Source organism: Silurus aristotelis, assembly GCF_946808225.1.
Source record: "Silurus aristotelis genome assembly, chromosome: 17".
Lineage (NCBI taxonomy): Eukaryota > Metazoa > Chordata > Actinopteri > Siluriformes > Siluridae > Silurus > Silurus aristotelis.
The window spans coordinates 1,823,148-1,843,499 of NC_139590.1; the positions used below are offsets into that span (position 1 = coordinate 1,823,148).

Sequence of the window (20,352 nt, forward strand, 5' to 3'; positions counted from 1 at the left end):
GTCTCCTTCCTTAAGAGAGTGAGTACTTCTTGTTCCAGGAACAGAGCCTGCTTGGGTCCCACCAGAGTGGGACACACCCTGTTGAAGGGGGGAGGAGAGGACTTGAACTGAATCGAGTAGCCCCTCATGCTAAGGGGCTACTTCCTGTAAGGACGGAAAAGGAGGACGGGACTGATGCCCTTTTCCTCAGGTAAAACCTCGGACATAACCCTCCCGAACCATCTGCCTTGAGGCCTGTGTGTCTGTTTGTTCTTTAAGAATAGCGGACAATGGGTAAGAACACGTCAACATCCATTTAGATTTGGGACAGTAAGAGGTGAACTCCACAACACAGTGGGAGGTGTTGAGACACTGTTTTTAGCTTTACCTCTGGTTCCTGCTTCTCCTTCTTTTGTATTCTTGTCATGAAATGCACTCACCTTACCACATATTTAATGTCCCCGACTCCAGACTGTCTGACCTTAAAGGGTCTTTGCCACTTGGTGATCAGTTTGAACCTCAATGTAAATAATAATACGAGCACATTCCTATAGCTGAGTAACTCTTCATTTAGCCAGGACTATGCATTGGGGATAAAGAATATGCTCTGGTCAGTCATGAAATGGAGCTCATCATTAATATCTACTCCACTTTTTATTTCCATATCTGAGTACATAGAAAAGTTTGAGAATCTCAGCAAGTGCTAAGAGTTCCATGACAGCGAATCTTCTTGTAATCTTTGGTGTTTTCAGCAATATTATCAGTAGTTTTTCTCTTCCACTGCTCTTTACTCTCATCTTATACTTGCTGCTGCTCCCTGACACATAGAACATTTGTTAGAAAAATTGTGAGAATTCCAGGAAAGCCTATTTTCCAGGAAAGCCTATTTTTCTTAATCTTTTGGGTTTCAGAACTGGTGTAGCATGTCGCAATTCCAGTGGATTTATTTTTAAATGTTTTGTTGCTTTCCAGCAAGTAGTAGTAAATATGCTCCAGCACTGAACCAATCAGGCAGTTAACTGGGTTAATTGGTGGTACTCGCACCACGCAGAGAACAGATGCCATTTAGCAGCATCAGCCTCAACTTTGAAGAGCGTTCTCCAGGAGCTGAGTGACCGTATAGAGATGCGAGAACAAAGAGTGTGCCTCAACGAGGCATGCCGAATGTGCGCAGCATGAACGCCGAATGTGCGCCAATGTGCATGTGCGCAAACACAGCGGCTCCCTCGGGAACCAATCTAATGTGCTCCGCTCCTGAGCAAGCGACGCATGGCCTGTGCTTTGTGCACAGTCAGCATGATCGCTTGCTACATTTTTTTCGGACATTTACCACTTACCTGAAGGGGACAGACACACAAAGAGCACTTCCTGAACAAACAGAAGCTAGCTTTGGCTCCAATGCATGTGCGTTTTGTAGCTTCCTGGTCATGACGTCACCCCACTGGTAACTTTGTGTCTCCCCTTAGCCAAATTACACACGTGATTTAGAGCGTGGACAACGCGGAAGCGTTCCCAAAGCATTCCAGCGCAGCTCAAGTCCTTGAAAGGGAACTATTTCTTGTGGATAAAGAATATGCTCTTTTCAGTCATGAACACGAGCTCATCATTAATATCTACTCCACTTTTTATTTCCATATCTGAGTACCTAGAAAAGTTTGAGACTCGCTGCAAGTTCTAAGAGTTCCATGACAGCCGAACTTCTTGTAATCTTTGGTGTTTTCAGCAATATTATCAGGAGTTTTTTTCTTCCACTGCTCTTTACTCTCATCTTATACCTGCTGCTGCTCCCTGACACGTAGAACATTTGTTAGCAAAATTTAATACAGCTGTGAGATTTTTATTATTCACTTTGGCATCTCCACCCTCTGTTCCTGTTCCCAGAACAGTGTTTGACCAGGTCCTTACTTCCATCCACAGTATTAATTAAAAATGTTTAAGAATAGACTTGGTCACAGTGTGACTGTGAAGTTCATGTGAAGTTGTTTTGTTTGTAGGCGGTGTGTTGTGAGGACTTTACCCACTGCTGTCCTCACGGTAAAAAGTGTAACCTCGCAGCTCAGACATGTGATGATCCTTTCGGTTCAGTGCCCTGGCTGAAGAAGCTCCCAAGCCGACCAATCGATGGACAGAAGGTTCCAGAATCCAAGTGTATGTCATCAGATATGCTTAACAATTTTTTGGTGAACTATAGAAATAAATTATAAGATCATTATTTAGGTTTTAAGATATTATATTTTTTATAATGAAAATGATAATCCTCTTGCTTGTGTGTTCAGTTTCAGACGTTCCCTGTGACGACACTGTGGCTTGTCCTGATGGAACCACATGCTGTAAGGATGGAAAGGGAGGATTTGGCTGCTGCCCTTTTCCTCAGGTAAAATGTTATTCAGAACACAGTTTAGGCAGCAGTAAGACAAGTGTTTGCCATGTGACTATATACAGAGGTTTAAAAAGTATTTCAAATCCCATGGAATTGATCAGATTTGTTCACATAACAAATGATAATACACAAAATCTTCCACAATCTTAGGCTTTTAAGAATAAGATGAGAGTACCTACAAAAGGTTGACAACCTCAGTAAGTGATGAGAATTTCATGACAGACAATCTTCTTGTAATCCTGTAATCTTTTGTGCTTTTTAGCAATATTATCAGGAGTTTTTTTTGCCGTGGCTCTTTTTTTTTAACCATAGAACAATTGTTAGCAAGATTTTATACAGGTTTGGTATTTTTAACATACACTTTGGCCATCTCCACCCTCTGTTTCCAGAACAGTGCTTGACCAGGTCCTCACTTTTATAAAAGAATAGAGATCCTGAATTTTTTCAGATAAATGTAAAATAATAAACAGGATCACATGATCAGTCCACAATATTCATATTACATTTTTAAGAATAGACTTGGTCACAGTGTGACTGTGAAGTTCATGTGAAGTTGTTTTGTTCATAGGCGGTGTGTTGTGAGGACTTTACCCACTGCTGTCCTCAAGGTAAAAAGTGTAACCTCGCAGCTCAGACATGTGATGATCCTTTCGGTTCAGTGCCCTGGCTGAAGAAGGTCCCAAGCCGAAGAATCGATGGACAGAAGGTTCCAGAATCCAAGCGTATGTGATCAGATATAATTAACAATTTTTTCGTGAACTATAGAAATAAAGATTTTGTATTTTTAATAATTAAAATGATAATCCTCTTGCTTGTGTGTTCAGTTTCTGATATTCCCTGTGACGACACTGTGGCTTGTCCTGATGGAACCACATGCTGTAAGGATGGAAAGGGAGGATTTGGCTGCTGCCCTTTTCCTCAGGTAAAATGTTATTGAGAACACAGTTTATTCAGCAGTAAGACAAGTGTTTCCCATGTAACTATATACAGAGGTTTAAAAAGTATTTCAAATCCCATTAAATTGCTCAGATTTTTCCAAATAACAAATGATAATACGCACAATCTTCCACAATCTCAGGCTTTTAAGAATAATACAAGAATATTCCTGTAGCTGAGTTGAGAAACGGTTGACAAACTCAGCATATGGTGAGAATTCCATGACAGCCTATTTTTCTTAATCTTTTGGGTTTCAGAACTGGTGTAGCATGTCGCAATTCCAGTGGATTTATTTTTAAATGTTTTTTTGCTTTCCAGCAAGTAGTAGTAAATATGCTCCAGCACCGAACCAATCATGCAGTTAACTGGGTTAATTGGTGGTGCTCGCACCACGCAGAAACCAGATGCCATTTAGCAGCATCAGCCTCCTCGTCGATTGAGCATTTGGTTGGAGATTGTTTTCCACTTTCTCGGTGGAGAGACCAGCTTCTAAAAAATGTGCCCTCTCAAGGGGCCACAGCCACAGTCTTCATAACTCTGGGCCGGGGTGAACCAAGGTGCCTCCTGAGTGGGAGAGAAGATCTATGGTCCGCGAACCATGTAGAGCCACCATTCCCCGGGCCTCGGCGCTTGCCTCGAAAGTGCGTCTGCTCCCTGATTTTTGTACTCAGGTATGTAAGCACTCCTCAATAAGAGCAGTCTTTCCTGGGCCCACAGGAGGATCTACCGTGCAAGCCTGTATAGGGATCGAGATTGTAGGCCCCCCTGATGGTTAATGTTAGAGTCCACCAACGTGTTGTCCGTATGGACCAGCACATGGCGATCCCTTAGGTCTGGGAGGAATTGTTTCAGAGCCAGAAACACGGTCAGAATCTCCAGGCAGTTTATGTGCCACATGAGATGGAGCCTGCTCCACCGAATTTGGACGGAGGGGCCACTCATGACCGTTTCCTACCCCGTGAGGGAAGCATCCATCTTTAGCGTTATGCGATGACAAGGAGCTCCCAGGACAGGGCCTTCAGAGAGAAACGCAGGTTCGTTCCTCATATTTAAGGCTCGAAAGGCTCGCCACAACACCTTGATAGTGCGAAGTGGGGTGCCCTTGCGTGAGAGTCCTCTGTCGCTGAGCCACCAGTGGAGGGGTCTATGTGCAGGAGTCCAAGTGGAATCACACTGGACGCTTACAATGACTGACTGGCCTTCTCTCACTCTCTTGACTGCCGTGAGGATAGCCTTGATCCGAGCTGGAGACAGCTGTGCCTGCACGATGGTCGAGTCTCACACTATGCCTAAGAAGGTGGTTCTATGTACTGGAGAAAACACACTCTTCTTGACATTTAGTCTTAACCCCACATTCTTCATACAGGTAAGAACAACATCTCGCTGTTGGACTGCAAGAAGCTCTGATCGAGCTATTAAGTAATCATCAAATGCGGATGTCCTGGAGTCTCAGCGGGATCAAGGCCACACCTATACACTTTAGGAAAGTTGCAGGGTGAGAGCGCAAGGCCAAACAGGAGGACCCGATATTGGTACGCTTCAATACCAAAGGCAAACCTCAAAAACCTCCTATGAGCCGGTGTCCTTTAAATCTCTTGTGACAAACCAGTCCTCAGGCTTGATTTGAGACACAGCCTGCTTGAGGGTGACCATCCTGAACCTCAGCCTCATTGGTGAGTGGTTGAAGGAATGTAGATCTAGAATCTTCTTTGGAACCTTGAGGTACTGGCTGTAAAAGCCAGACTCTCTGAGTAAAGAAGGGATCACCTCGATGGTCTCCTTCCTTAAGAGAGTGAGTACTTCTTGTTCCAGGAACAGAGCCTGCTTGGGTCCCACCAGAGTGGGACACACCCTGTTGAAGGGGGGAGGAGAGGACTTGAACTGAATCGAGTAGCCCCTCATGCTAAGGGGCTTCTTCCTGTAAGGACGGAAAAGGAGGATGGGACTGATGCCCTTTTCCTCAGGTAAAACCTCGGACATAACCCTCCCGAACCATCTGCCTTGAGGCCTGTGTGTCTGTTTGTTCTTTAAGAATAGCGGACAATGGGTAAGAACACGTCAACATCCATTTAGATTTGGGACAGTAAGAGGTGAACTCCACAACACAGTGGGAGGTGTTGAGACACTGTTTTTAGCTTTACCTCTGGTTCCTGCTTCTCCTTCTTTTGTATTCTTGTCATGAAATGCACTCACCTTACCACATATTTAATGTCCCCGACTCCAGACTGTCTGACCTTATAGGGTCTTTGCCACTTGGTGATCAGTTTGAACCTCAATGTAAATAATAATACGAGCACATTCCTATAGCTGAGTAACTCTTCATTTAGCCAGGACTATGCATTGGGGATAAAGAATATGCTCTGGTCAGTCATGAAATGGAGCTCATCATTAATATCTACTCCACTTTTTATTTCCATATCTAAGTACATAGAAAAGTTTGAGAAACTCAGCAAGTGCTAAGAGTTCCATGACAGCGAATCTTCTTGTAATCTTTGGTGTTTTCAGCAATATTATCAGGAGTTTTTCTCTTTCACTGCTCTTTACTCTCATCTTATACTTGCTGCTGCTCCCTGACACATAGAACATTTGTTAGAAAAATTGTGAGAATTCCAGGAAAGCCTATTTTCCAGGAAAGCCTATTTTTCTTAATCTTTTGGGTTTCAGAACTGGTGTAGCATGTCGCAATTCCAGTAGATTTATTTTTAAATGATTTGTTGCTTTCCAGCAAGTAGTAGTAAATATGCTCCAGCACTGAACCAATCAGGCAGTTAACTGGGTTAATTGGTGGTACTCGCACCACGCAGAGAACAGATGCCATTTAGCAGCATCAGCCTCAACTTTGAAGAGCGTTCTCCAGGAGCTGAGTGACCGTATAGAGATGCGAGAACAAAGAGTGTGCCTCAACGAGGCATGCCGAATGTGCGCAGCATGAACGCCGAATGTGCGCCAATGTGCATGTGCGCAAACACAGCGGCTCCCTCGGGAACCAATCTAATGTGCTCCGCTCCTGAGCAAGCGACGCATGGCCTGTGCTTTGTGCACAGTCAGCATGATCGCTTGCTACATTTTTTTTGGACATTTACCACTTACCTGAAGGGGACAGACACACAAAGAGCACTTCCTGAACAAACAGAAGCTAGCTTTGGCTCCAATGCATGTGCGTTTTGTAGCTTCCTGGTCATGACGTCACCCCACTGGTAACTTTGTGTCTCCCCTTAGCCAAATTACACACGTGATTTAGAGCTTGGACAACGCGGAAGCGTTCCCAAAGCATTCCAACGCAGCTCAAGTCCTTGAAAGGGAACTATTTTTTGGTGGATAAAGAATATGCTCTTTTCAGTCATGAACACGAGCTCATCATTAATATCTACTCCACTTTTTATTTCCATATCTGAGTACCTAAAAAGGTTTGAGACCCGCCGCAAGTTCTAAGAGTTCCATGACAGCCGAACTTCTTGTAATCTTTGGTGTTTTCAGCAATATTATCAGGAGTTTTTTTCTTCCACTGCTCTTTACTCTCATCTTATACCTGCTGCTGCTCCCTGACACATAGAACATTTGTTAGCAAAATTTAATACAGCTGTGAGATTTTTATTATTCACTTCGGCATCTCCACCCTCTGTTCCTGTTCCCAGAACAGTGTTTGACCAGGTCCTTACTTCCATCCACAGTATTAATTAAAAATGTTTAAGAATAGACTTGGTCACAGTGTGACTGTGAAGTTCATGTGAAGTTGTTTTGTTCATAGGCGGTGTGTTGTGAGGACTTTACCCACTGCTGTCCTCAAGGTAAAAAGTGTAACCTCGCAGCTCAGACATGTGATGATCCTTACGATTTAGTGCCCTGGCTGAAGAAGCTCCCAAGCCGACCAATCGATGGACTAAAGGTTCCAGAATCCAAGCGTATGTCATCAGATATGCTTAACAATTTTTTGGTGAACTATAGAAATAAATTATAAGATCATTATTTAGGTTTTAAAATATTATATTTTTAATAATGAAAGTGATAATCCTCTTGCTTGTGTGTTAAGTTTCTGATGTTCCCTGTGACGACACTGTGGCTTGTCCTGATGGAACCACATGCTGTAAGGATGGAAAGGGAGGATTTGGCTGCTGCCCTTTTCCTCAGGTAAAATATTATTGAGAACACAGTTTAGGCAGCAGTAAGACAAGTGTTTGCCATGTGATTATATACAGAGGTTTAAAAAGTATTTCAAATCCCATGGAATTGATCAGATTTGTTCACATAACAAATGATAATACACACAATCTTCCACAATCTTAGGCTTTTAAGAATAAGATGAGAATATTCCCTTTAGCTGAGTACCTAGAAAAGTTTGACAACCTCAGTAAGTGATGAGAATTTCATGACAGACAATCTTCTTGTAATCTTGTTATCTTTTGTGCTTTTTAGCAATATTATCAGGAGTTTTTTTTGCCGTGGCTCTTTTTCTTAAACATAGAACAATTGTTAGCAAGATTTTATACAGGTTTGGTATTTTTAACATACACTTTGGCCATCTCCACTCTCTGTTTCCAGAACAGTGCTTGACCAGGTCCTCACTTTTATAAAAGAATAGAGAACCTGAATTTTTTCAGATAAATGTAAAATAATAAACAGGATCTCATGATCAGTCCACAATATTCATATTACATTTTTAAGAATAGACTTTGTCACAGTGTGACTGTAAAGTTCATGTGAAGTTGTTTTGTTCATAGGCGGTGTGTTGTGAGGACTTTACCCACTGCTGTCCTCAAGGTAAAAAGTGTAACCTCGCAGCTCAGACATGTGATGATCCTTTCGGTTCAGTGCCCTGGCTGAAGAAGGTCCCAAGCCGACCAATCGATGGACAGAAAGTTCCAGAATCCAAACGTATGTCATCAGATATAATTAACAATTTTTTGGTGAACTATAGAAATAAAGATATTGTATTTTTAATAATTAAAATGATATAATAATTAAAATGATATTAACATGATCCTCTTGCTTGTGTGTTCAGTTTCTGATGTTCCCTGTGACGACACTGTGGCTTGTCCTGATGGAACCACATGCTGTAAGGATGGAAAGGGAGGATTTGGCTGCTGCCCTTTTCCTCAGGTAAAATGTTATTGAGAACACAGTTTATTCAGCAGTAAGACAAGTGTTTGCCATTTGACTATATACAGAGGTTTAAAAAGTATTTTAAATCCCATGGAATTGATCAGATTTGTTCAGATAACAAATGATAATACACACAATCTTCCACAATCTTAGGCTTTTAAGAATACGATGAGAATTTTCCCTCTAGCTGAGTGCCTAGAAAAGGTTGACAACCTCAGCAAGTGATGAAAATTCCATGACAGACAATCTTCTTGTAATCTTGTAATCTTTTGTGCTTTTCAGCAATATTATTGCCATGGCTCTTTTCTTTTCTCTTATACTTGTTGCTGAAACATAGAACTTTAGGTTACTTGCGTAACCCCGGTTCTCTGATAACAGGAGTGAGTTATCTTACGATGGGAATTGCCTCGGGCATGACCAATCCTGGAAGCATCAATAACACCACGTCTGTCGGCTGACAGACCAATCACGACAGAGATGCGGGAGTCCCGCCTCCCTATATACACCGCTGCTAACGGTCCCTTCCTCATTCTCACATATCTCTTCTCCGTGCACTGCGAGGAGGGAAGTGTGGTGAGATACCTCACTCCTGTTATCAGAGAACCGGGGTTACGTAAGTAACCTAAAGTTCTCTTTCAAACATTTGTTTGGTATCTCACTATGGGATATAGACAGCTCCCGTATTGCAGATATGCTGTCCGTATGCCGCCCTTAGTCACAATCCGAAGGCCGAGGTTCTTTTACTGATGTTTATTGAGCTTGACATCAACACCGACATCAATACAGACATCAACACTGTAGAATTTACACCGTAGAACTGAATAAAAAGGATAAATATACAAAATACATTCAGTTACAAAGAAAAACATTACATTTAGACATAAAACAGAAAATAAAGTTACATACCACTTTGGCTGCTTGTAGACTGAGTGGTAACTTCTTGCACAAACTTATATTTTAATTCAACACATCTTCTTAACAATAAGCATAGCAGCTTTTCAATGCTCATCGTGGCTTTTTCTTGCATGCGGTGAACAGGAAGTGACCTGTACCACCAAGTATGATGGGATATGTATTAATATAACCCAAGACAAAAAAATATCACATAAATCTTGAAAAATCAAAAACCCAGACAAATATACATATTATAAAAAATGTTGAATTATAAAAATAAACAAGTTAAACTAACAAGAAAATAACCAAAATATATAAATACTTAATTGTGAAAGTGCCACCTTGTGGACATGTCATAGTACAGAAGGAATGTTTATGACTGCAGATACAGTCCGAAGCAGGTGTCAACCAATTCAGTGATGTGATAAAATGAGATCATTTCTCTCAACGAAGAGAGCGGAAACGTGAGAGAAATGACAAACATCCGATCCATTATGTTTCCATCATCCGTTGTTATTCACTTTCATATACACGTATACATACACAAATATACATATATAATACATCTATATCTATATCTATATCTATATCTATATATATATATATATATATATATATATATATATATATATTACACACTCAGGATGGAATGAGCCAGCGAAGGCTCCGTGACGTCCAGCCTATAAAAATTGACAAAAGTGTGCGGCGAAACCCAGCAAGCTGCCGCACAAATGTCCTGAATCGAAAACGCCCTTAAAATGCGCCCACGAAGTGGCCAAGCCTCGGGTACTATGAGCCCTCAGTTCTTCTGGAGGGTTAAGACCCACGCTATTATATCTCAATATAATAGCCTCCACGAGCCAATGGGAGAGGCGCTGCCAGGAAACAGGTCTTCCTTTACGAGAATCAGCCCATGAAACAAACAGCTGATTACTCCGTCTCAACCCTTTCGTCCTGTCAACATAGTGACGTAACGCACGGACAGGACACAGACAGTGAATCCGCTCCTCCTCCACTGAGGAAAAAGGAGGCGGATGACAAACCATCAAATCCACCTGTCTGCAGGCGAAAGCTGACTCGCTCACCTTAGGGATAAATGCCGGATTAGTCTTGAGAGTCGCTCGCGAGAAATCCATAGCAAACCGCCTACAGGAGTCATGAACTGACACAGCATGAAGTTCACTAACCCGCTTTGCGGTAGAAAGAGCCAATAACAAAGCAACCTTCAGCGAAAGGAGCTTTAAATCAATACTCTCTATCGGCTCAAAAGGAGGCTGAGAGAGTGCGCTCAGGACCACTGACAGATCCCACAGTGGAACCAGCGGCTTTGAGAACGTGTTCAGGCGCCGCACTCCCTTCATAAACCTGCACACGAGCGGGTGGTAATTTGTTCAGATAACAAATGATAATACACACAATGTTCTACAATCTTAGGTCTTTAAAAATAAGAGAATGAGAATATTCCCTCTAGCTGAGTACCTAGAAAAGTTTGAGAACCTCAGCAAGTGATGAGAATTCCATGACATACAATCTTCTTGTAATCTTGTAATCTTTTGTGCTTTTCAGCAATATTACCAGGAGTTATTTCTTCCATGTCTCTTTTCTTTCCTCTCATACTTGCTGCTAATTACTGTAACATATAACACTTTTAGTAAGATTTCATACAGCTGTGGGATTTTTTTACCATTCAATTTGGCCATCTACACCCTCTGTTCCCAGAACAGTGCTTGACCAAATGCTCACTTCCATCCAGAGTATTTATTTTGCATTTTTAAGAATAGACTTGGTCACAGTGTGACTGTGAAGTTCATGTGAAGTTGTTTTGTTCATAGGCGGTGTGTTGTGAGGACTTTACCCACTGCTGTCCTCAAGGTAAAAAGTGTAACCTCGCAGCTCAGACATGTGATGATCCTTTCGGTTCAGTGCCCTGGCTGAAGAAGGTCCCAAGCCGAAGAATCGATGGACAGAAGGTTCCAGAATCCAAACGTATGTCATCAGATATGATTAACAATTTACTTTTAAACTATAGAAACAAAGATATTGTATTTTTAATAATTAAAATGATAATCCTCTTGCTTGTGTGTTCAGTTTCTGATGTTCCCTGTGACGACACTGTGGCTTGTCCTGATGGAACCACATGCTGTAAGGACGTAAAGGGAGGGTGGGGCTGCTGCCCTTTTCCTGAGGTAAAAGCTCAGACAGAACCCTTCAGAACCATCTACCTTGGGGCCTGTGTGTCTGTTTGTTCTTTAAGAATAGCGGACAATGGGTGAGATCACGTCAACATCCATTTGGATTTGGGACAGTGAGAGGTGAACTCCACAACACAGTGGGAGGTGTTGAGACACTGTTTTTAGCTTTACCTCTTGTTCCTGCTTCTCCTTCTTTGGTATTCTTGTCATGTACTTTCTTCATAGTATAAATAGATTATGGTAGTAAATATGCTGCACTCTTCCCATATCCACTCACCTTACCACATATTTAATGTCCCAGACTCCAGACTGTCTGACCTTAAAGGGTCTTTGCCACTTGGTGATCAGTTTGAACCTCAATGTAAATAATAATACGAGCACATTCCTATAGCTGAGTAACTCTTCATATAGCCTGGACTATGCATTGAGGATAAAGAATATGCTCTGATCAGTCATGAACAGGAGCTCATCATTAATATCTACGCTAGGCAAACCGTCACATTATGAGAACATACTAATTTTCAAATAATAAAATATAAACTACAGTATTTCCACTTGAACTGGAGACTCCTTCCATGAATGTTTAGAGGAATTGAGCTATATCATAACTCTAAACAGGCATTCAGAGTTCAAGTTTTAAGTTTATTTGTCATATATATAATTATTTACATGTGTCTAGAAAGTGTGTGTATTTATATAATGAATATTTAAATACCGTACTACTAATTCCAGACTATTAAGCACACCCAAATATAAGCCACACCCACTGAATTTTGAACATAAATAAGCCGCACCTGTCTATAAGCCGCAGGTCTACACTGAAACTAATTAACTTTACACGGGCTTTAATGAAAGACAGTGTCTGATACACGGCTTGTATCTAAACAGTAGCCTACCAAGAAAGTCATTGTTCACTGTCTTCCTCCTTCCTTTCACAACTATTTCTCTCGAGAGTTTATCTTTTGGCATCGTCGTGCGTTTAAAAATCACCATCGGTGAAGCTTTTCTCCCGATGTCGTGCAGCTCAGAACACAGGTGAAGTGTGTTTTCATGCCCGGTTGTTTTCAGCGTGACGAATGATTCACATTTCCTGTAGACAGTCCGAGTGAGCGGCAGGTCAAACATCAGAGGAACATCATCCATATTTATGATGTGGTGCGGCCCGATTCAGTGGGAGCGCATCTGATTTAATATAAAGAGTTTCATTGGATCACCTGAAGCCGTTCAGCAATTTCATTGGTCTAATGTTTTGGGACTCAGTTTTTTGGCTTGAAGTTTGTGAAACCGGGAAAAACCCAGGAAAAATCCATAAATTAGCCGCTTCGCTGTTTAAGCCGCGGAGCTCAAAGCGTGGGAAAAAAGTAGCGGCTTATAGTCTGGAAAATACGGTATTTGATATTCAGATCATGTTTGAGTTAAAAAAGTTCCTCGAAGGCAGGAGCCTGTTGTGTACTTTAAAACAGGCCGACAAAAGCAAACAAAGTCAAACCCAGTTCCACAAAATGAGCAAAACAGGAACAAGGACACGGAAGTATGAAACAAACAACACACAACAAAAACTTAGCAACCAACCAGTACACGGATTACTCAGTTAATAGGGTTTTATGGGTAAAGATGCGATATGACATGGCATTGTCTGCACGGGAGCTGGTTTCTTTAATGCACACAGTATCAGATCATTGCTTTATAAACAGAGATGATACTGGAAGTCTGTCTCAGCCATGTCTGATTGCTTCAGCACAGCACATTAGATTACTTTAAATAAGAGGGGGATCCATTCATGAAGGAATTATTTGCTTGAGTTATTTGTTGGACCCTAAAATTTTTATTTCGACTTGGTAAAACAGTATATAAGTATTTAAAAAATGGCAATTTTGTAGAATAATTTTTGCCTTTCACGTCTACTTGTTTTCAAGTTCTAGTCGGCCCTGTGGTGGAACTGACATTAGGTAGTAATATGTCAAAACATGTTCTCTTCCATTTTTAATAAGGATTTCAATTTATAATCTTCTAGCAGTAATTCTTGCTCTGCAGCCGTAAAAAACTGCACCCTGATTAACTATTGTACCACTGACCAGCCAATCACAGCACTGTCCACCATGGTTGTCTATTTAGTGTCCATATATATATATATATATATATATATATATATATATATATATATATATATATATACAGAAGAACCTAACTAGCCAGAACCATGATGTCCAGTCTTACCATTATGAAAAGATAACCAAATCAGGCCTGTTTATTTCATCCCAGGCTACGTGCTGCGAGGACGGAGAGAACTGCTGTCCGAAAGGCTACGTCTGCCGTGATCAGTGGTGTGAGAAAAGCTCCAGGATAAAATTCGACTCTGGGAAACGGGAAATGTTGTCACCGCAGGTCCAGAAGAACATTGACTGCGGAGAAGGGTTCAGATGCAGAGACACAGAAACCTGCTGCAGGATGTCAGAGAGCTCCTGGGGCTGCTGCCCGTTTCTGAAGGTAAAGATGGAATTTAATGTGTTTCTAATAGGGCTGTCAAAATGTGTTAATAACGCGTTAACTCACATTTATTTTAACGCCATTCAATTTTATTCATTAATTTATTAATTAATTTTTATTTAAGCATTTTTGTTTGACCGTTTTTATTAAACATAATAAATAAACATAAATAAATACATATAAAAGAAGCGAAATTAAAACCTTCAACGCAACACACGTTTGTTCATGACGCCCTTTCTTTACTCAGATATAAAAATATAAACATGTTTTACTGAAGTCTCAAATCAGCACCAAAATCCACCATGATGAACACAATTAACCATCTGGGGGCGTTTTGAGGGATTTTTTTACTTCACAGCGCTCAAACAAACTTAAAATACTCTATTTATACTTATGTACAGAGAAGAGAAAAACATCATTCGAATTTGTCGAAGGGTTTACTTTTATTTGTATACGCTCATAATATAACATCAAAACCCTGTGCTTTTGTAAAATAAAGAAAACAAAGAGGGGGCGCTTTCCACCGTCTCTGTCATCTCTTTTCACAGACATAAATAAAACAACATAAATTTCAGTGGATATTTGCCTCAAAGACATTAAAAACAAAAAAGTCTCTGATTCTGTAATCAGTATGAAAGTATAAAGAGGTACAAGTTCTCCGGTATCACCTCATTAACCGTCCGTGTGGAAACATAGCAAAGGTTCCATTTGGTGTCCTGGTGATTTACGTAAATGAAAGCACCATTATTACTTTAAAACATACACAAAAATCTTTAGTCTTCATGCTCCATGTTGAGTTTGGTTTCACTAATAATAAACATACATTTGCATAAAGCAGCAATATTTGTCCATGCGCATGTTGTTTAAAGTGTCAAAAACTTGAAAAGTGTTAATTTAAGGTACATTTCAGAACAGATACAAATGCAGTTGCAATTAATCACTCATGACAATCGATTGAATCAATTTCTCTTTTGAAAACATCAAACCAGCTTGCTTTAGTACAACGATTGATTATAATAGAAAGAATATTAGTCAGAGTCAGAGACCACGCCTCCTTTTTCAGACCTGGCACACAAGTCACACCTCCTTTTTTAGAACTTACACACTGGCCACACCCCCATAATAGAATTGGCACACAAACCACACCCCTTTTAGTGGAACTAAAATATAAACCATGCCTCTTTTGGTGGAACTGACACACGAACCACACCTTCTTTAGTAGAGCTGATCCACAATTCACACCTCCTTTTGCAGTCCTGGCACACAGGCCACACCTTCTTCAGTAGAACTGACACACAGGCCCTTAGGTGGCACTGCAATTAAACCAGTCATGATTCTGTAATTGAAACGACAGCATGGGCTCATTAACACCAGAAATCATTGTCTATGTACACAGTTTGCCATGTCATTCACAAATGCAGGTTAAAGCTCTATCACTCAAAGAAGTAGTTATGCGTGAACATGATACAGAAACGCTGCCATTCTCTCTGGCCAGGGTTTTTTAAAAATGTAGAAAAAATGTGGAAAACTGTTTTGTGGTCAGACAAATCTACATTTTTATTTCTTTTTGGAAACCATGGACACCACATCCTCCAGACTAAAGAGGAGAGAGATCATCTGGCTTGCTATCAGAGCTCAGTTCAAAAAGCTGCATCTCTGGTGGTATGGAGGTGCAGTAGTGCCTGTGGAATGGGCAGCTTTTACATTAGGAAAGGCTCAATCAGTGGTGACCGGTTTATACAGGATTTAGAGCAACGAATGCTTCCACATCCGGAAAAGGTCTTCTTCAGGAAAGGTCTTTAGCAAGCCAATGCTAACTACATACTGCATCTATTACAATAGCATGACTTTGTAGTAGAAGACCCCAGGTGCTGAACTTGCCTGTCTGCAGTCTAGACCTTTGACCATTGGAAAGCATTTGGCGCATCATGATATGAGAAATACAACAAAGAAAACCCAGAACTGTTGCGCAGATAGAATCCTGTTTCACACTTATATGGGACAACATTCCTCTTACAAAACTTCAGCAACTGCTATACAGTGTACTGACAGAAGCCTACACACAGATCCTACACAGTGGTAAACATGACCCTCACACACCCTTTAGTAAAACTGACACACAGGCCATGCGTCTTTTAGATGAACTAATATTGTGAAGGTTTCTGTAACTAATAGGTCATGAATTCATATTTACACTAAATGTGTGTGTGTGTGTGTGTGTGTGTGTGTGTGTGTGTGTGTGTGTAGGCTGTGTGTTGCAGTGATATGCAACGTTGCTGTCCCGCTGGATATACCTGTGACAAGTCCGGCTCCTGCACTCCAGTGATGGGCTTCAACTGGGACATGTTCTCCAAGAAGTAGCGAGCCACACACACACACACACACACACACACACACACACACACACACACACACACCCCAAGGTAATCCTACTGGGTGACATCACACTTTAAACTAGAATAATGATCACACACACGTTACACTAATCAGGTGATGAATTTTGATTTTATTTTGAATAAAAACATGAAAGGAAGATAATCAGAAAGAGCTGAACTTCATCCTAAAGATCATCCTGTTTGCACTAATTCATCAATCATCAATCTCCGAACCCTGTACTGACCTCATACCTTCCTACACTCCTCAGCAAATGGCCACTTAAACCATTAAATACGTCTTAATGATGATGTGGATTAGCTAGCTAGCATCTCAACCTGCTTTGCTACAGAAAAGCTAAAAAAATAGTTGCAGATATTATGTCCTGATATTGCACCAGTTCAGGAGGTTCTTAGAGGATTGTGGTCATGTGTAATGGAATAGTCATGGTCACAAAACAGCAGTTTGGTATATGATTGCTAGCTAGTACACAACTAGCATGGCTAATGTAAAGCTTTTCTCTGGGTAACTAGCAAGTAGATTTTTATTGCTATTTACAGTAATAAAGACCTGAATGGACATTTTTATCAGTGATGTGGTTTGTGGGATAAAAGACGGCTCGCCACATCACCGTCAACAAATAGGCAAGTAGGCAAGTGGGTTTTTGTAAAAGCCCCAGCTGTCATATCTCCTTCACCCCACCAGAGGGAGCCTTTGTGTTTCACGCTAACTACACCCCAGACCATGGCCCTCCTCGCCTCACCTACATCAGTACCTGACTTCACTAACACCTGTAGCTGAATGAAATCTCCACAAATCTTCACAAATTCTGGTGGAACATCTTCTCTGAAGACTGGAGCTCTTTATAACAGGAAATGGAGACTAAGTGTGGAATGGGATGTTAAAAAAATGCTCATACTTTATGGTCAGGTGTCACCAGATCTTTGGTCATATGGTTTCTATCCATCACTGTGATCTTCTGATTCTTTTTCCCTTTCGATGTTTGATGTTAAATTATGATTTCCACTGAGTTTCTATAATAAACTTGTGCTGTATTGATTTGAATAAAAGTGATTTTCTTGAAAGAATCTCAGCTCCGCCCACTATTTTACAATTAGCTTATGAACTGAAGTTGAGTAAAAGCACAATCATGTCCTCCATCCTTTCACCTTCAAGCTTTTTATCTGCCTTCGTCTGGTTGTGACCTGCTGTGATCTTCCAAACTGAGGAACATCTCCGTATCTGCTCACTGTTTTTCTGAAAAAAAGCTGAAAGCCTTTCTGGCTCGTGTACAGAGCGACTCTGTGGAAAGATCAACATGAGCAGAAAAGATCTTCCACCACCAACACCTTCTCTCCCAGCCAACGGGGGTGCCAATACTTTATTCCTTCAGTGGAACTGAGCAACAAAAAAAAGACCATACTTCTTTCTTTCGTTATAACAACTTCTTCCTTTCTTTCTTTCTTTCTTTCTTTCTTTCTTTCTTTCTTCCTTTCTTTCTTTCTTTCTTTCTTTCTTTCTTTTATTTCAATTGTATTTCTTTTGATTTTATTGTCTGTCTTTGTTCAATTTTCTTTCTTGTGTTCTTTCTTATGTTCTTTCTTTCTTTCTTTCTTTCTTTCTTTCTTTCTTTCTTTCTTTCTTTCTTTCTTTTTATTTTCTTTTATTTCTCTTTTATTATCTTCCTTTCTTTCAATTGTATTTCTTTTGACTTTATTGTCTGTCTTTGTTCAATTTTCTTTCTTTCTTTCTTTCTTTCTTTCTTTCTTTCTTTCTTTCTTTCTTTCTTTCTTTCTTTCTTTCTATTGGTTTATTTCTATTACTTTTCTGTTCTTTCTTTCTTTTAATTGTCTTTCTTTCTGTTTTATTGTCTGTCTTTGGTATGTTTTCTTTCTATTTTCTTTCTTTTATTGTCTTTTATTCTTTCTTAAACAGACAAACAAACAAATAAACAAACCATGCCCCTGACGTCATCGCGCTCTCGCTCAATCCCCGGCCGGCGTGCGCGTGACTCCATTTTTCCCTGATTTGTAAACCATGGCTGATGGCCTGAGTTGGATTCCCGCCGGCGCACGCATGGTTTTGAGATCTTGGGTGTTTACGGTCACGGCGTCGCACCGCGGCCCGCTCGCCTAGATGACGTCACGGCGGACTCACAAGATGGCGGCCGCACCTGCGGGTTCAGCAGCTGCGACGGAAACATCCGATCGGATTATATTTAAAAATAACGTTTAATCAGGAAGAGACACTGTTTTAATATACAGATAGATTCATAAACAAACAAACAAATAAATAAATAAACCAGAGCCGGAATGTGGGCGGAGGAGGCGGTGGAGACGGTGGAGGCGGACAGCGAGGCTGCGGTGACCGGCGCCGGTGAGCGCTGGGCTCCGGTGGGTGCCGTCGCCAGTCCCGAGGATGAGCGCGGGCAGGGACACGGAGCTCCGGCCGGTGTGGCGGAGACGTCGACAGCGACGCGTCTGCGGCGGCTGGAGGAAGAGCACGAGCAGCTGCACTCGTCCCTGCTGGCGCTCACGTCGCACTTCGCCCAGGTGCAGTTCCGCCTGAAGCAGATCGTCCACGGGCCGAGCGAGGAGCAGGACAAGGAGAAGATGCTGAAGGAGCTGGAGGACTTCGCGTTCAGAGGGTGTCCTCACGTCCTGGGCTGCCGCGCGCAGCATCCGCTCCAGAACTCGGTGAGGGTTTGACTGATCCACACATCAACTCCTACAACATTAAAGTGTCTATTAGTGGCTCCTCAGTTCTTCTCTAGAACTTCCAGGGTTCTGAGTATAGGCAGTTTATTAGGTATATATCAACCAAGGGTTCATTATGGACCATGGAAACGTCTTGGGCTTTACATGGAGCCTTCAAGCATCTAATTAACGTCCATGTTTAGTGTTGAAGATGTAGGCAGGTCACTTGGTCTGTCAACACCAAGGGTTCCTTATGGAACATACAAACACTTTGCAGGGTTCTTCATGGAGCCTTTAATTGGCCAAACCAGTGTCCACATTCAGGGTTCCAGATTCAGAAGATCCTCATGGAATAAATAAACATTATTTCTGGGGTTCCATGTGAAACCTTTGAGGCACTTATCAAAGCAGGCAGTTTATATGCTTCACCCACATTCAATGCTCATTGATGTTTCCAGAGGTTTCTAGGAACCTTTCCACATCTAACCAGAGCACACTTGGGATTCTAGATGTAGGTCCACATCCTCCAAAAGTTCATGAATTAGGAGAACATTCGAAGGCACTTTTAAACTGGCTCAGTGCAACACTTTGAGGAACATTTAAAGGTTCTTCAGAATCATTTATCGAACCCATGGCAGCTCTAATCCACTTTTCACAGTCATTTTGAAATAAAGCCCAGGAGCTTTCAGCTGAGGCTCCACTTGGAAAGGTTCTTCTTGGAACTTTTTTCCGAAAGGGTTCTTCTTAGAAGATTGTTTCCACACTTCTGATTCCTAATTTCATGGCAGCTGTAATGCACTTTTTTGTTTGTTTTGTTTTTGCAGTATTTCTGACATGTAGCTCTTCACATCATTGACCAGTAGCTTTGGACACGTCATTTGCAGAACCTTGGAAGTTCTTCGGAGGTTCTTCATGGTGGTGGTGGTGGTGGTGGTGGAGTAGGGTTTAACAAGAACCTCATAGCAACCCCTGGTGGTGGTAGTTCAAGGAAGGACCAAGAAAACCATTTTCAGTTGAGATGGAAACATTTGTGTACTGTGGTGCAAAAGTAATGGCGCCCATCTACCTGGTATACAGGTGGAAATTTGTGTTCTTGTATTTGGGTTGAAACTTTTTACGGCTTCAAAACCGAACCTTTTTATTCCCAGTCTGGTTTTAATTAAAAAAAAATTTTCGTTACCATAAAAGTTTTGAAACTGAAACTTCTTTTTCTTCCTCGTCTCTTTCTGCTTCTGCTTTCTCGTCAGGAGGAGCTGGTGAGTATCTCTGAGGGTGTACACTTCTAGAGGTTTAATGTGTGTGTGCGGTGCACATT

The 20,352-nt window shown here is 41.3% G+C and overlaps 3 protein-coding genes across 10 annotated transcripts in view; all 3 read left to right on the top strand.

The window, feature by feature from the left end:
• Nucleotides 1–17,429, top strand: part of grna (granulin a) — a 38,634-nt gene extending 21,205 nt beyond the window's left edge. For 3 of the 8 annotated variants that reach the window (XM_083566840.1, XM_083566836.1, XM_083566841.1), the window contains 12 exons: nt 1,974–2,127; nt 2,256–2,353; nt 2,928–3,081; nt 3,184–3,281; nt 7,044–7,197; nt 7,326–7,423; nt 8,014–8,167; nt 8,295–8,392; nt 11,122–11,275; nt 11,378–11,475; nt 13,744–13,968; nt 16,216–17,429. In XM_083566840.1, coding sequence (XP_083422966.1) covers nt 1,974–2,127; nt 2,256–2,353; nt 2,928–3,081; nt 3,184–3,281; nt 7,044–7,197; nt 7,326–7,423; nt 8,014–8,167; nt 8,295–8,392; nt 11,122–11,275; nt 11,378–11,475; nt 13,744–13,968; nt 16,216–16,329 — 1,599 coding nt within the window. In that variant the 3' untranslated portion in view covers nt 16,330–17,429. The remainder of the gene's footprint in view (nt 1–1,973; nt 2,128–2,255; nt 2,354–2,927; nt 3,082–3,183; nt 3,282–7,043; nt 7,198–7,325; nt 7,424–8,013; nt 8,168–8,294; nt 8,393–11,121; nt 11,276–11,377; nt 11,476–13,743; nt 13,969–16,215) is intronic. The other 5 variants (XM_083566842.1, XM_083566837.1, XM_083566839.1 and 2 more) reach the window with 4 other exon arrangements.
• rpl27 (ribosomal protein L27) overlaps nt 3,904–20,352 on the top strand; it is a 26,577-nt gene continuing 10,128 nt past the window's right edge. Inside the window, exon 1 of the mRNA XM_083567077.1 lies at nt 3,904–3,907. The gene's annotated coding sequence lies outside the window, so the exon portion shown is untranslated. The remainder of the gene's footprint in view (nt 3,908–20,352) is intronic.
• The window catches only part of rundc1 (RUN domain containing 1), a 7,719-nt gene continuing 5,824 nt past the window's right edge, over nt 18,458–20,352 (top strand). The window contains exon 1 of the mRNA XM_083566970.1: nt 18,458–19,037. Within this exon, the coding sequence (XP_083423096.1) occupies nt 18,654–19,037 (384 nt within the window). The 5' untranslated portion in view covers nt 18,458–18,653. The remainder of the gene's footprint in view (nt 19,038–20,352) is intronic.